The 16,837-nt window shown below is 40.6% G+C and overlaps 1 protein-coding gene across 2 annotated transcripts in view; it reads right to left on the reverse strand.

Moving 5' to 3' along the window:
* The window catches only part of CHN1 (chimerin 1), a 207,957-nt gene extending 193,713 nt beyond the window's left edge, over nt 1-14,244 (reverse strand). For both annotated transcript variants that reach the window (XM_063712622.1, XM_024243907.3), the window contains exon 1: nt 14,108-14,244. In XM_063712622.1, coding sequence (XP_063568692.1) covers nt 14,108-14,126 — 19 coding nt within the window. In that variant the 5' untranslated portion in view covers nt 14,127-14,244. The remainder of the gene's footprint in view (nt 1-14,107) is intronic.
* Between the last annotated feature and the right edge of the window lie 2,593 nt (nt 14,245-16,837).

The following is a 16,837-nucleotide window of genomic DNA, read 5'->3' on the forward strand; positions in this document are numbered from 1 at the left end:
AAATATCTGGTTAACTTTTAAACATTATGATAAAAGAAACATGAATTGCGTTTTCATGGCTCTCATCTTTAATTACATATGCTGTACACATATATAATGACATCTTTATAACATCCAAATTTGAGATCCAAATCTCAGAATAGTAACAAATACCATCCAAAGACTTAATAGGCAAAATCATCTTATAGGAACAACTTACAGGAGTAGCAAAGTCAATTTCATCAAAACATTTTTTTCAGAATTAAATATTATAATAAGCAATAAGTGAAACGTCCTATAAACCACTGACTGCATCTTTTTCAAGGGTCACGGTTTAATATATTCCATTCTGTAAAACAATCACTAGTGTGAGCTTTTTGGTCTACTACTTAGTGACATCTATTCAGCAACCTTCAAAACACAAGCTAGTTTTTAAGTGGAGGACTAATATGTAAATGTCCTATGAACTTGGCTAACCCACCAGGGTCTGAAAGGGAGACCTGAACAAAGAAAGGCTTCCCTTCACCAACTCCTTGCTAACAGCTTAGAAAAGTCTAAAAGAAGAGAGAACAGCTCTCAGAGCATAAGAACCCATCATTTTTCCTACCTTTAGCATGGTCCCTCCAGAAGGTTTCTGTTTCCAGTTGACTACTGGACACATGACAACATTAAAGGGGCCAGAAAATCAACCTGGATTATAACAAGCCCTGTGTTTATAGATACTGTTTAGTGTCCCTTCTCCTCTGGTTTGAAAGTTAAAAGAAGGATAAAGAGGTTTTTATAAAATATAACACAGTATAAATGTAACTGTAATTTCACAGGAAAGTTTTGGAAAAAGATAAGCTAGCAAAAGGAACCAATCCCAGAGTAAGTGATATACCTGCCCTTGATATGAAACAATACTGCAGGAATACATGTATTTTTTCTGTTAAAGCCTGAAAATAAGTAATTAGTTAACGAAAACAATATATAAGAGATCTGGAAATGTTAACTGTTGATAACTTGATTAAAGTATTATAAAGCAATAGAATAACTTTAAAAACGCTTTATATTTCTACCCTGGAAATTGTTAAGCTACAGGAATACCATGGTTTAGGGGAGCTATTTTATTCATTTAACAAATATTTTCAAGTACCTGCTATGTGTGAAGCACTGTGCTAAGTTTAAGCACTGTGAGGAATACAGAAATGAAAAAGAAATGAATCTTACTTTATAGAAACTGTCAGTCTAGAAAAGATGACAAAAATGAGATACATAACCATTACAAAAGAAATGCATTCACAAATGTCATGAGAGATTCACAGAAAAAATGATACAGAATTCAGAACATGAAGGGACTCCTTTTGATGGGTGACAGAGGGCAGAGGAAGAGGTTGCAGAACCACAGAAAGAAAGAAGTATGAAAGCCATGCAAAGACCAATCTGCAAGAGTTAGCAGCTGGTTGGGTATCAGAGGCAAGGAAAGAGAGGATGGAAGAATAAACACTAAGAATGTGGGGCTGGAACATGTGGCATCTGAAGTGTCTATAGGAAATCCAGACAGAGATGTGGAGTGTATGGAAGGGCAAGCTGGAGATAGATAGACTTGGGAATCATCCACACGGTGTTCACTGTTGAAGCCTACCTGCTTCCAAAAGAGAAAAGAAGGTCAGTTCTTGAAAAGCACTGACATAGAGGGGATCAAACAGAACAAACTGAAGCATAGGAAAGGGAGGAAAAGCAATAACGGCAGAAAACAACGTCTCAAAAGACGAGAGAAAAAAGTTTTAAGAAGAAAGATGTAATCAAAAACATCAAATAGTGCAGAAAGAACAAATATTCAAACAAGCCACGGGATACTGGCTCCTAATGGATAAAGCACTTCCAGTTGATCAGAAGCAAATATAAGATGACACTTGTGACAAGATGCTCTCCTTGACCAAACTTTAGTCAGGCTTCTCCTACGCCCTCTTCTCAACCAGGCCTCCACCTTGGCCCAGGCCCCACCAGGCCTGCATAGCCCAGTTTTACCAAGAAGCCTGTAAGTCAGTTGAGAGAGAATCCCTCTACTTTTGATATCTAATCACTTTTTTTTTTTTTTTTTAAGAGACAGAGTCTGACTCTGTCACCCAGGTTGGAGTGCTCACTGAAGCCTGGGCTCAAACACCTGGGCTCAAGTAATCTTCCAGCCTCAGCCTCCCCAAATAACTGGAACTACAGGTGTGTGCCACCATGCCAGCTATTTTTTTATTTTTTGTAAAGATGAGAGTCTCACTACATTGCTCAGGCTGGTCTTGAATTCCTGGCCTCAAGCAATCCTTCAGCTTCAGCCTCCCAAACTGCTGCAATTACAGGCATGAGCCACCACACCTGGCTCCAATCACTTGCTAGCTAATGGAATTCCTCATCCCCCTACCCTTGTTGTATGATCACACTGACATGCCCTCAGGAAGAATCCTGTTATGTCAATTTAGCAATAATTCCCCCACCCTTGAAGTCTCCTCTTAGTAACTGTCCATCCACCACCCCCACAACCTGCTTCATGGTTATAAATTCCTGCTTGTTCATGTTGTATTCGGAATTGAATCCAATCTCTCTCCCCTATCACAATATTCTGGACACCTATCACGATCATCTTAAATACAATCTTCTTTGCTGCTTTAACAAGCGTTAGAATAAGTTTTTCTTTAACAGCTGTCAATCTCCCCTTTTTCACTAGAGATGAATGACATTCACAAACACGTAAAAACTAATTATTATCTGTGGCACCGTGGCTGGGAAGAGATGAAAACAGACATGTAGAAAGTGGAAGGGGAGCATACAGAGACTTCTCTTTCAATAAGTCCTTGGTAATGGGAGGAGCACCAAAAAAACACATGACAGTGCTTGAGAGGGTACCAAAACTAAAAAAAAAAAAAAGGCTTTACCATATGGAATGGCAAACCACGGCTACAATCAGAGGGAAACAACCCAAGGGAGAGGAAGAACCTAATGACACAAGACAGAGAAAAATAAATTCCCATGATTATTGTTTCAATCTTCTTGCACTGATCTTTTTGTAAATTGCCTCAAATTCTTCCTAGAAAAACAAGAGGCATTAATAAACAACAGAAATAAAAGGTTTTTTAATCCACTTAAAAATGTTAATGTTTAAACTGCTGTTTATATCTGCTCTTCTCACAACCATCTGAAAACTAATAGGAAGGTTCACGTAGCAGACAAATTAATGAAAGATTATGTTGTTTTATCTTCAGACCTCTAAAAGGTTAAATTAGCCATTTTCATACTGAATTCCTATTCAATTTGATTATGTTCCCTACTGTGAGGGTAAAACATGAACAAACCAAGCTAATTTATGTACAATCCCTTTGTACCACTGAAATGAAAATGAACAATAGTTTAATGAAGTGGAATTTGTTATCTAATTATGCCAAATAATTTAGAAACATCTGCTGGTGGTTAGTAATATTAGAGTTAAACCTCACAGAATTTGATCCAGACAGATTTCTATTTTATTCGAGCTTTTGTGAGCTTACAGTTGGGGAATCCATATTAGAATATAGAACCAAGGGATAACAGAATGACACATATACTAAATTTTTAAAAATGCACAAAAAATGACGAAAGGAAAACAGGGAGTCCATGTCATATGGATCTGGGCCTTACAGTCAACTCCCAAATTTAATAAATACAGTAGACTCCATAACATCCAACATTTATTGAGTAGCTGGTATGCAGCAGACACTGTGGTGGTTGTTAAATATACAAAGAAAAAAACCTATAGCTTTCCCATTAGGGAACTTCATCCAATGGGGAGACACGAGACTATAAACTATTACGTCACCACACAATAAGTGCTAGGGCAGAGATGGGTAGTATAGGGCACTCTGGATGCAGAAAAGGAGTAACTCACAAAGGAAGGCCAGGTAGAAGAGACGATTATTCAAGCTGAGTTTTGCAAGATGTGTAGAGGTGAGGGCGAAGAAGGGATAGGGACATGATGGTGCCAAAGGCTCATTAAGTAAAATTTTTTCTGGAAAGTAGTCCAGCATGGCTGAAGCACAGTCTCTAAGCGGGAGACAGTGAGAGATGAAGTCAGACAGGTCATCATGGGTCCTATCTTGATAGTCTTATATACAAGCTAGGGAATTTGGACTTAATGGTGACAAGGAACCACTGGAGGATTTTAAGGAGGGAAGTAAATTGTAAACTAACCAATTTCTAAGAGGCAGGTTTAAGTTTCCGATTACAGACTCTCATATAATAAGCAAGGATAATGTGAAATAATAAAGGAGGAAAAAACATAGAAGTAAATGTTTAAATTGATTGAAGGTTATTCACAAGGTACATATATACAGTGACAGTATTGTTATATGTTTATTCGTTTTCTTCATTTATTTGCTTAGATTGAGTACCTATTATGTGCCAAACATTGAGTTTACAGTCCTTGATAAATGTGAAGCGTTATGAGGGCAGGGATGTAACTGATTACAGAAATCCTTATCCAAGGTTTCACTTTTCATGGTTTCAATTACGCACAGTCAACTGTAATCTGAAAAAATTAAATGAACAACTCCAGAAAATACGCGATTCACTAATTTTTAAGTTGCATGCTGTTCTGAGCAGCATGATGAAATCTTACACTACATAGCTCCATCCCACCAAGCAGCGGTCCCCAACCTTTTTGGCACCAGTGACCGGTTCTGGTTTCATGGAGGACAATTTTTCCACGGATGGTGGAGGGATGGGGGCATGCAGAGGGAATGTTTTGGGATGCAACTGCTCCACCTCAGATCAACAGGCATTAGATTGTCATAAGGAGTGTGCAACCTAGATCCCTCACATGAGCAGTTCACAATAGGGTTCACGCTCCTATGAGAATCTAATGCCACTGCTGATCTGTCAGGGGGTGGAGTGCAGGTGGTAATGCTCACTCGCCTGCTGCTCACGGGCCTAAAAGGCCACCAACCAGCAGAAGTCCATGGCCTGGGGGTTGGGGACCCCTGCTGTCAAGAATGTAATTCCTTTGTCCAGCATATCCATGCTGTAGACCTGCTTGTAAGTCACTTAGTAGCCATTTTAGCAGTATCACAGTGCTTATGTTCAAATAACCCTTATTTTACTTAACAGTGGCCCCAAAGTACAAGAGTAGCAATGCTGGCATACTATTATAATTGTTCTATTTTATTATTAGTTATTATTAATCTCTTACTGTACCTAATTTATAAATTAAAATTTTACCATCGCTATGTTTGTATAGGAAAAAACATAGTACATAATAGGGTTCTGTAGTATCCAGTTTCAGGCATCCACTGAGGCTCCTGGAATGTATCTGCTGAGGATAAGGGGAGACTACTGTATAGTCTGGTTTAACTCCCAAAGGAGAAGCAAGCATTGCCTGTTGAACAGGGTATTGTTTACATTTTCAGAGAGTAACAGAAAGTGTCATAGTGGCCAGCACTATCACAGAAATCTACTTGATCTTCACTGTAAACGCCCTGAACCAGGTCTGCAATGGCACATGGCACTTATTCAGCCACACACACAAAGTAGGAATATTACAAAACCACTTTTTCAAGTGGGTCGACAGACTTGTTAAATGAAGAAATTGTTCTGGTATCTTCAATCTTTGTTAATATTTACAATAATGATACAGGTGACAATATTAGCTACTATGTATCTTCAACCACTATGCTAAGAACCTTATAAAATAATCTCACTTATTCCTGCACAGATGGGATAAGGGAACAGCCCCTGTTTACCTGTAAAGAAATTGAGACTAGAACATATAGCTGATCCTTGGCAGAGAAAGGAGTAAACATAGCTCCCTTACAACCAAATCCAAGCTCTTTCTACTACACTACATGCTACGAAAGTACCATCCTCCATGAACATCCCATCTCACTCAGTAAAATCTCAAGTCCTTACCAGGCCCTGGGGGATACACCCCAGTACTCTCTATCCCCCAGCTGCCCTCTCTCAACTCCTCCAGCTTTCCCCTTGCTGACTCCACTCCAGCCACACTGGTCCTTCTGTTCCTCAAAACTGCCCTGCACATCCTTGCTTCAAAGCTGCTCCATGAGGCAATTTCCCCATTTCATATGATGGGTTTCTCACTTCCTTCAAGTCTGCTCAAAATTCACCTGTCTGTGAGGCCTACCCCCTTTCCCACCACATTGTGAGACAGGTAACCCCTTACCCCTCACTCTCCTCTATTTTTCTTCAAAGCATTTGCCACCTGGCACATTATACATGTTTTATTGTCTGTCTCCCTCCACTGCAAATATAAATTCCTTGATGGCAGGAACAAATACACACTTGGCACATATTAGGCATTCACTAAATATTCATTAGATAGATGGGTAAACAAATCACAAAATAGGAAAACACATCCCAAGCCTCAAAGCTACTCCTTGGCAAAATTATAGAACAGTACTCATCTAGTTTCTACACCTTTCTCTCACTTAACGGTATCATCCATTCCTTCCCCAGACCTCGAACGTCCTCTGCTTTTTCACGCACTTTTGCTTATGACATCACCTCCTACAAGCCTTCTTAGTAAAGCCCCACCCTCTAAAATTTCTACTTTCTTTTCTCTTACAGTATAATTGCCTCAATCAAAATGCCTGCCGTATGTTTTTACTACTTTAAGACTGTCCATCCATAAGCTGAAATAATACTTTCATGCTAAAAGGATGTACGTATCTATATTTAGCATGTAATTCCTCATAGGTAACATGCTAAAAATCATGCTTAATAGTGTAAATTTCACTTGCATGGGAGGTCTGCAGGAAAAAATATTTCAGTCAAACAGATGTTTCCATATTCCTCAAATGGACATCCACACCACTCACCTGCTGCCTGTCCGACCTAGCACTAACTACTTCAAAACCTAAAATCATCTTTACCAGAGTAACTTCACAGCCATTAAAGAGCAGAAAACAATGGCAAAGTTCCATATAAAAGATACAAAAGGCTGGGCGTGGTGGCTCACGTCTGTAATCCCAGCATTTTGGGAGACCGAGGAGGGAGGATCACAAGGTCAGGAGTTCGAGACCAGCCTGGCCAACAAAAATCAGCCGGGTGTGGTAGTCCCAGCTACTTGGGAGGCTGATGCAGGAGAATCGCTCAAATCCAGGAGGCAGAGGTTGCAGTGGGCTGAGACCATGCCATCGCATTCCAGCCTGGGTGACAGAGTAAGACTCCGTCTCGGGGGCAAAAAAAAAAAAAAAAAAAAGATACACGATAGGGCCAGGCACAGTGGTCCATGTCTATAATCCCAGCACTTTGGAGGGCCGAGACGGGTGGATCACCTGAGGTCAGGAGTTCAAGACCAGCCTGGCCAACATGGCGAAACCCCGTCTCTACTAAATACACAAAAATTAGCCAGGCATTGTGGCACATGCCTATGGTCCCAGCTACTCAGAAGGCTGAGGCAGGAGAATTGCTTGAACCTGGGAGGTGGAGGTTGCAGTGATCTGAGATTGTGCCACTGCACTGCAGCCTGGGTGACAGAGTGAGACTCTGTCTCAAAAAAAAAAAAAAAAAAAAAAAGGATACGAGATTTAAAAAAAAAACATACTTTAAGAGCTGAAGATATGACAGAAATGGGAAAAATCAGGAAGAATTTGCAGTTTAAAAAGCCTCAAAGACTCATTCAGTTTTGAAATGTCAAGTCTGTGGTCACAAAAATCTATTCAAGGAGAGATATGTCTGACATATCCTTGTGCTTGCCTTACTCCATGGAACATATGCAATCCAAAGGAATCGAAAGGTCAGAGTCAGAGTGGAAAGAGAAAGGAACCACTTTCAGTGCTGCTGGATAAAAAACAATGAGGTGGCTCTATGCCAGGCCACTGAGCAGCTGGTGACATGCTGGCCTGACTCATCTTCCCTTCTCCCACATTCTCTCAACTGTGGGTATTGGCTCTTTCCAAGAAGTGCTTACTTTTCTCAATTTAAAACAGGTAGGAACATTTTTACCTATCAATTTTTATTTTTTGTTCTTTGAGGAAGAAAAGTAAAAAAAAAAATCTAAAAATGTAAAAAGCTCTTAAAGGTTCTTGGATATAAAACCATTCTTTTCTTCTATCTAATCTTCGTTTTTAAAGCTCAGGTGGTTTTTTAAATTAATATATCTCAGCTTTACTGACATAAATTCCCATACCATAAAATTCACCCTTTCAAAGTGTACAATGTAGTGGTTTTTAGTGTATTCACAAAGTATCTATTCTTTTAAAAATAAGCAGCCAAATTAGGAATGTATATTTATAACTTTATTTTGTCAGGCTTTTTTTCTATTAAATATGACTTTTCAATGTAAATATGGTCATACTGTATCCTGTTTCCTTAGTTTTGTCTTATCCTATTTTTAAGGATAGTAGGATTATATTAATAAAAAAATCAAAGTTCATAGAAATTATTTTCTATGTAAGAATGACTAATGGCTGGTAATTTGGTTACAAGGCCAGCCTCAAGGACTTGTCTTGAATTGAGTTTGCACAGAAAGTTCTGTGATTTCATTTAGTTTACATATTTCAGATAAATAAAGTCTTCTAAAGATGCTGTAATTGATGCTTTCTATAAGACTGAGAAAACATCAATTGCCCATAGCAAAGGACCTTATCTTTATCAGAGGGACTCTGAGAAACACTATACCCTCACCAGCCCCAGCAAGGTACTCTTTGTCATGGCTGCTCTCAAGATAGTAAATTCCTAGGCTAAAACAATCTTAGGAAAAATCTATAACTTATTACACTAATGTCATTCCTTTAAAACTATTATTATAACATATGTCATTCCTTTAAAACTATTATTATAACATATAAAGCATGACCAAACAGTATTTTTCTGCCTCACTATTTTATGATTGCTTTAAATTAGTATAAAACATGTATTCTCAATGAGTTGAGGAGATGGAGAGTTGGGGTAAAAAAAAGTACTGTATTTATGTTATGCAGAAAGCAGATATATCTACAGTACATAAACAGATACATAGTATATCTCTGGTATTAAATTTTCATGAGGAGAACAATTAGAAAACAGGCCTAAAAGGCCAGGAGAGGGAGGATTTTTTAAAAGGTTGAGAAAAAGTAATCTAAAAGAAACTAAAATCTTTATTGACAAATATGTCAAATTTGTATAATTATACGTATCACTATCTTCTATGTTCAAAAATTAGGCTGCTTATAGGATGGTTATCTGCAGAGACAGATGTGACTCAAAAGACTGCAGCGCCAACATTCCTCTACAGTGTACACAGATGGTGACTATCAGAGTTATAACAACTATAATTCTTTTATTGTTCTTACATAGTACCAGCTCTCCACACATTAAAAGACAAACTTTAAAGCTAAAATATTAGAACCACAGGCATGCATCACCACACCTGGCTAATTTTTTTTTTTGTTTTGTTTTGAGATGGAGTCTCACTCTGTTGCCCAGGCTACAGTGCAGTGGTGTGATCTCAGCTCACTGCAACCTCTACCTCCTGGGGTTCAAGCGATTCTCCTACTTCAGCCTCCAGAGTAGCTGGGACTACAAGCATGTGCCACCATGCCAGGCTAATTTTTGTATTTTTAGTAGAGACATGGTTTTGCTATGTTAGCCAGGTTGGTCTTGAACTCCCGACCTCAAGTGATCACCCACCTTAGCCTCCCAAAGTACTGAGATTACAGGCATGAGCCACCACACCTGGCCTGATTTTTTTTTTTTTTTTTTGAGACAAAATCTTGCTCTGTCTCCCAGGCTGGAGTGCAGTGGCACAATCTCAGCTCACTGTAACCTCTGCCTCCTGGGTTCAAGGGATTCTCCTGTGTCAGCCTCCCGAGGAGCTGGGACTACAGACACCCGCCATCACACTTGGCTAATATTTGTATTTTTAGTAAAGGTGGGGGTTTCACCATGTTGGCCAGGCTGGTCTCGAACTCCTGACCTCAAATGATCCACCCACCTTGGCCTCGCAAAATGCTGGTATTACAGGCATGAACCACCGCACCCAGCCTTTTTTATTATTATTATTTTCTGTTGAGATGGTATCTCCCTGTGTTGTTCAGGCTGGTCTCAAACTCCTGAGCTCAAGTGATCCTCCAGTCTCGGCCCCTCAAAGTGCCAGGAGGCATGGGCCACCCATTACAGATGTGAGCCACCATGCCCAGCTGGGTTTTCTTATTTTTACTCTTTTAGAGACAGGGTCTTGCTATGTTGTCCAGACTGGAGTGCAGTGGCTATTCACAGGCACAATCATAGTGCAACTACAGTCTTGAACTTCTGAACTCAAGCAGTTCTCTTGCCTCAACCTCCTGAGTAGCAGGGACTACAGGCACATTGCCACCATGTCTGACTAAAATATTAAGTTTTGACACCAGTATGAGAAGGAACATGGACAAAAATTTAAATAAGGATGATGATTTAAATGACAGCTGAAAAGAATATATTCTGAAAAAGGCAGATGAGCTCACACCACTGGGCCACCCTCTTGTATTTGGACAACTGAAAAATAAAAATGTCAGCAGAGAGTATAGTCGAGTGGGAATCTCCTATAAAATTAGCTTTCAGTCAAATACGAACATGTTCAACTGACTTGTCTTTTAAAAAATACATTTTAATTTCAGGACATTCATATGGGAAATCAGAAAATTTCCTAACTACATCACAAAGAACATGCCATTGCTATTTAATTGCTCCAAAAGATGTCCATAGGTAGGTGTGTCAGGTTAGTGACAGATGCTGAATAAAGTGAGATAATGAAAAGGTTTCCATGGCAGAAGCGTCTGAGGAAAGACGGTACAAAATTATAGCAAAATCATAAGCATTATTAGAAGTAATCTATGACAGTAAGGATGGTTGACTAAATGGTAACAAGAATAAGGGGCAAGGAGGGTGAGCGGCAACGCCAGAGGTGACTCTACCCAGATAGAGGACCATTATTCAAGGTTCAGCCAGCCCAGCCGATGGTAACTGAGTTCCCAATCGCATCAGTTGGTCTGGGCTATAAACCACAGCCCCATTAAGCTATAAATGACAGAGATTCCTGCCAAGGCAAGAGCTGGCAGAATGCTTATTCACCCAGCTCTGCCAACTAAGGCTGTATTGGTGTGGCCAATCAGGACATTTTGTCAGGTACACCAGCTACAAATTCCCATATTCAAGGATCTGAGACTTTCCTTTTATCCCAGTAATTACTAGAAAACATGTGCTCTCTACTAAGGAAATTCTCACAAAGCCTATACGGAATTAGTTAATAGTTAAGTGCCACTCACTATACGGAATTAGGTAATTAGTGAATTAGGTGCATTCGCTATAGTTCTAGAAAAGACTCTGGAGTGCCACTAGAGGACCATGTCTCTTGTACGCTGTGACAGATGTTTGCTGAAAAAATGAGCAAGGTGAGTGAGCAGAGTCTGTAATACATTTGGATAATTTTTGAAATTGGGGGATTTAAAAACTATATCGAAGCTGATAATGAGATGTGAGTTCATTTGAAAGGAGAAGAAAAATGGGTGCAAATTCATAAGCTTTCAAAAATGCACATTTTCAATTCCCAAATGAGACTGTAAAATCATTCAAGATTGGAGTCTGGTTCTTCTATCCCAAAATAAAACTAATATGCATTAAAAATATGTTAAGCAGCAAAGGTGATTAACAGTGAGGATGAGAGATAAGACAGTCTTAACTATTCAGCTTAATTTAACAAGTATTTGAGTTCCTATAATATACTTAACACGTGAAAAAAATTAAATGTATGCAAATACAAAATCAGGTAATGTTAGAGGCTCCACTTTTTAAAACTAAGTCACCAACTCCCTATAAAAAGAATATTTCTTATATTTATAAAAAGCCTGAATGGAAAGAAAATGTAAAACACAAAGCAAATAACTAGTCTAGACTCTACTGCTGGACTGCACTAACTAATCAACCAAGATACAAAAGATAGGGCCCTGGCAGTGGTTACTCTGGGGAGCCTCAGGTATAAACTCTGCTGAGGTCTGACAAATCCCGTTGATCTGGTTAGGTCCCTGCCTCTAACTCTTTTCACTACCATCTCACAGAACTTTATTGCTCCATTGCTCTTCTGTTCTAAGTTGGTCATTAAGAGTAAACATGAAGGGACATGAGGCACTTCTGACTAGGACCAACTAGTTAAAGGTAGTAAAATCTAAAATAAAATCCATTTCTTCTAACCCTTGGGTACATCTCTGAACATACACAAAAAGCTATTTTGAATTGGGCGAGTTTGACCCAATCTCCTAGCATTTATCTTGAATACAACAGTTCTCAAACTTGAGTGAGCATAAGAATCACAAAGGGAGTCACTTTAAAATCCCCTTCCCCCATGTCTTTGGGCAAAAGAATCTACATTTTTAATAGACATCCCAGATGACTGATGAGTGATGTGCAACCACTTTTAAAAACAGCTGCTGCTCTATCACTACTTAACAAATAGCCTCTGCACTCAAGAGTGCTTTGTTTTATAACACAGAAACGTTCACACTGTAATAAACTGGATTTTGTGAAATGAATTCTATTTTCGCATAAGTAGACTTTAAAATTTTAAAGATACATTATCCATTTTGAAAGCTGGGAGTGATTTCTTATACTTTCTTCTACAGGCCACATTCCATGCTTTTCCCTTCCTCATCTTCACCACAGTGGTTAAAGATTTAGAATTTAGAATTCATTTTAAAAGAGCATTTTTCACCCCAATTTATCTTTTTTTATTCGTCAGGAATGCGAGTATTTGAAAAGTTGACTTGTAAACCTTACTTCTGAAACCACACCTTGAAAATGCCAAATATCTCTTTAGGAAAGAAAATGTTTGTACCAAAAAGGTCCACATTTAAGGAAAATGCTGCTATTAAATAAGGCTTAGATACAAGGTACTGAGAAACAGCGAGAATTTTCTTATTTTTCAGAAAAAGAAGACACTTTTTAAAGTACCTATGGAGGATCATCACCAAGTAAGAAATGGCACTTCTAGTAATGCACTTGGGCACAGTAAACACAGTCCCAGACTGAAGCCTGGTGAAGTGAATTCTAGGCTCAGTTTTGCCACAAAAGAGCCATGTGACCTTGGGAAACAACCTCTCTGGGTCTGTTTAATTTATAAAATAAGATAGTTAAATAAAAGTAACACTTTGATTCCAGCAGCTTAATTCACTGTGAGGTATTTACCTCAAAAAGCATTTGAGGTATGTAACACCTCTAACGTGTTTGATCAAATGACATAATTAAAACTGAACTGGAAACTTGATATTGTGAATAACTTAGGCTGTTCTCGTAGCTATCAATTACATATCACTGTACTTTGCTTCTTCGAAAAAGCTGAATACTTTGAAAGTCTAAATGTTCATATATTGAGTTTATTCTTAAAGTCAGATACCTATGTACCATAGTCCAGTTTTGTAAAAGGAAAGAATGTATCTTTTCAGTCTTTTTCCCAACCCATTGTCATTGCAGATTGAGAAAAAAACACCTTGAAGTCTTAACCACCAAAAGCAACAGTGTTGCAGTAATTACACCACAAAAATAACATTTCTTTCTTAATGAATACTCAGTCTCCTGAGATTACAGTTATCTTCCGGTAACCAACTTTCTTCTGTCTGCTCTCATTCGTTAGTGCAAACATTTTCAATTTTAACCCATATTCAGTTCACAAATCATACTTATTTCCAAAGGAATATACTGAGTCCAAAAAAAAATTCCCCAATAGTCCAACAGGAAGCAACACATGCATTTGGCAATTCCAAGGAGGCTGGGGATGCACAGATACCTCGTTCAAAATAAATAAACTTTCCAAGGATTTATTTACCGACGGGAAAGGCAGGTTTGAAAACAACCAGTTAACTTCACTCCCAAGTTGGCATCTTAGAGAATCGTTGTGCGTTTGCAAAACACCCAGGACCTCTGAGCCTCCCAGCCGAGAATTGGCCAGGGGAGCACACGCCCATCGGCCCTGCCGGGAGAGGAAACAATGGGAGAGGCGCGAGGGAGCAAGCCGGCGCCCCGGGCGCCCCAACTCTGCGACCCCGGCCCGCCCCGACCCCACGCGCCGCGCCCCCTCCCCGGGCGCCCAGGCCCCCCAGGCCCCCGCCCTCGAGCACCGGGACGCGGCCCACCTGCGGCGGCGCGGGGAGACGGCTGCACTTACCAAACAGGGTCAGGGCCATTGTAAAGGCGCTCGCCGCCGCCCGCGAGTCCAGGCGCTCCTCCCAGGCGGGCTAGGGATCACCTCATCAGCCCGCCGCACCCACACCTCGGAGGGAGTGGGGTGCCCGATGGGGCGTGCTGGGGGCGCCGGCGCCCGGGGAGGCTGCAGGCCGGGACGCGGGGGACCGCTGCAAGAAAAAGTTATTCACGCGTTATTGTCGGGCGCACCGGGCCCAGGGAGCCCCGCTAGCTTTCCGCGAGCCGGCACTTGTCGCTGCTATCAGGCGCGGAGCGTGCGCGCGGAAGGAGGTACCTGCGAGGCGGCCGGCTTGGCCGCGGCGCAGTGGCTGGCGGAGAGGCGGTGCCGACGGGGAGAGCAGTAGCAGCCTCGCACAGCCCCCGGCGGGGCGCGCTCACTCCGCATCCCGCGGCCTCGCAGACGCCATCTTGCGATAGCGTCTCCCACGAGCTCTGCCGCGCCGCCGCCTCCCGCCTCTCCCTCGGGCTTCCCGGTCGAGTGCGTTCCCATGGCAACGGGCGCGCGCGGGGGTAAGGGGGTGCGCCCTCATTCCCGCGGCTGCGAGGAGCCACCAGCGCCCCCCTGGAGGCGGCCGCCCGGAGCGGGATGGAGCGGGGCCGGTGTGCGTTTTAGCTGAAAGCCCAGGTTTTTTCTTGAATGGAATTTGAGGAGGCGCAGAGAGGAGAAAAACGCTGTTACTCGAAAGAGGAAGAGTCACAGGAGGATGCTGCGTGAATGCAGCGCCCGGGCAGGGTCATCTGGGGACCTGGTGCGTGTGAGGACATATTTCTCCTCCTGGCGCCCTCCAGGCTCACTGTGGCTGGAGCAGGTGACCTGAAGCTGCAGGGCTCTGGAAGGAACAGAGGCACTGAATGCTGCGTTCCTCTCCGTTTGGACTTAGGAGCTGCTAGTAGTTCTGATGAAATTGTCACACATTAGGAAAAGGAGTCGCTTAAAATGCATCTGAGATTACCTAAGATAATTTGTTAAAAGACCAATGCTTACACCTGATTTTCTTCCCTTTACGTTATACTTCTTTGATATTGTCTCAAGGAAAAAAAAATCAACGTGTGTCACTGACTGGCACTTATTTGCCACAAAAGATTATTCCCCTGAGCTTCTTGTATTTATCTGATAATCACTGGCAACGTCCTCCTTTCTGTGATGTTGTCTCCTCACCTCTGTCTCTGCCATGAGGAGCCATACAACGCCTTGATACTGTCAGCCAAAAGATGTTCTTGAAAAGCTGGGTTATGATGTTTTTCGTCGTTGTCGTTTAATGTATTCAAGAAGTCATTCTTCTCTAGTTGCTATATGTGTGCCCTGTTTAAGAAATTCCTTCTTTTTTCTTGTTTCTCTGCTTAGGGATTTGATACTATTTTGGTATCTGATCATGTAGATCTTCTCTTTGGTTCTCCTTTCTTTCTACAGGCGTCTTTCCTCTTAGTTCCTCAGGTTCCCTAGTGTCATTTCCCTCTTCTTTCCCATTTTCAAATACTTCTTTAAGAATATTATAGAAATATCTTGTATTTAATGTATCCTAGAGATCGAATCGTGATAAAGTGGGAGATTACTACAGTACTTCCAATGGAACCACAGTTAATTCACCATCATTATTTCACAGCAGACTTAAGCATCAGAAGAAAAGCAGGCTGGAAGGAGGAGCCAAGCCTTTTGTTTCAAGTCAGTTAACTCAGGAAGAAAGAAATATTAAAATGATTCAACATGAATGGGCAAGTGTTTAAGATGCTATATGTTTGGAATTTTGTGATGTAAAATGGCTCTCTTTAGCCACTAATCAAAATAAATCTTTAAAATCCCCAGAATTTAAAATCTTTCATGAAAATGGACTCTTGATTTTGAACAACCTTTCTGCTCATAAAAAATTACAAACACACAGCTCATGAAGATAAATGAGAAACTCAAGAAAGCTTTGTGGGATAGATTTTATAACCATATAAAGATTGCTGCTAATCTGCTCTGCAGCCAAATAAATCAGAAACTGAAGACTCCATTTACTGTTTCAACTAGTGGTCTTCAACATTTTTGGACCTAATTTCCTTTTGAGGCTCTAATGAAAATACTGTCCCTCCTCTTAGAAAAGTGCTTGCATACATACACACATTCACCGGAAAATTTTCACATAATTTCAAGGGGATTATGGGCTATTCAGGGACCTTAGGTTAGCCCCTGAAAGTGTTTTTTGTAATCTCAGAAAGTTTTTGCCTTTATAATTTAAAAGAAAATATTTTCCTTCAGAATAGAACCACTGAATTTTGAATAGGAAAAGACCAAAACTCCCATGATTTATAGATAAGAAAACTGAGTTCCCCGTTAAAAGATTTTCCCAAATGTGTTCACCTATTTAGTAGCAGAACCAATAGGAAAATCTTAGGTTTCTGGTGTTCTCACCGACCACCTTCCCTAACCCCATCCCGCATCAATTTAGAGGTTGCATGGTTTGAATTTCAAAAGAAAAATCTGTTTAGTATTAGAAGCAAAATAACGAGAGTATTTTGTCCTTAGCCATTCTGCATAGAGTTTGGGAAGTTGCATTTTGTCTCAAAGAGTTTTTATTAACATGCCCTTCTACTCAGAACTATGTGTCCAATCGTGCTAAAAGAGAAACAATGCCTTTCTCTCTTTGTTAAGCTCTGTTAGAGCATCAAGGTTTTGGTGCTGCAGTTCAGCTTGCTAGTAGCTCTCTCCATC

The sequence above is a fragment of the Pongo abelii genome, chromosome 11 (genome assembly GCF_028885655.2).
Source record: "Pongo abelii isolate AG06213 chromosome 11, NHGRI_mPonAbe1-v2.0_pri, whole genome shotgun sequence".
Taxonomy (NCBI): Eukaryota; Metazoa; Chordata; class Mammalia; order Primates; family Hominidae; genus Pongo; species Pongo abelii.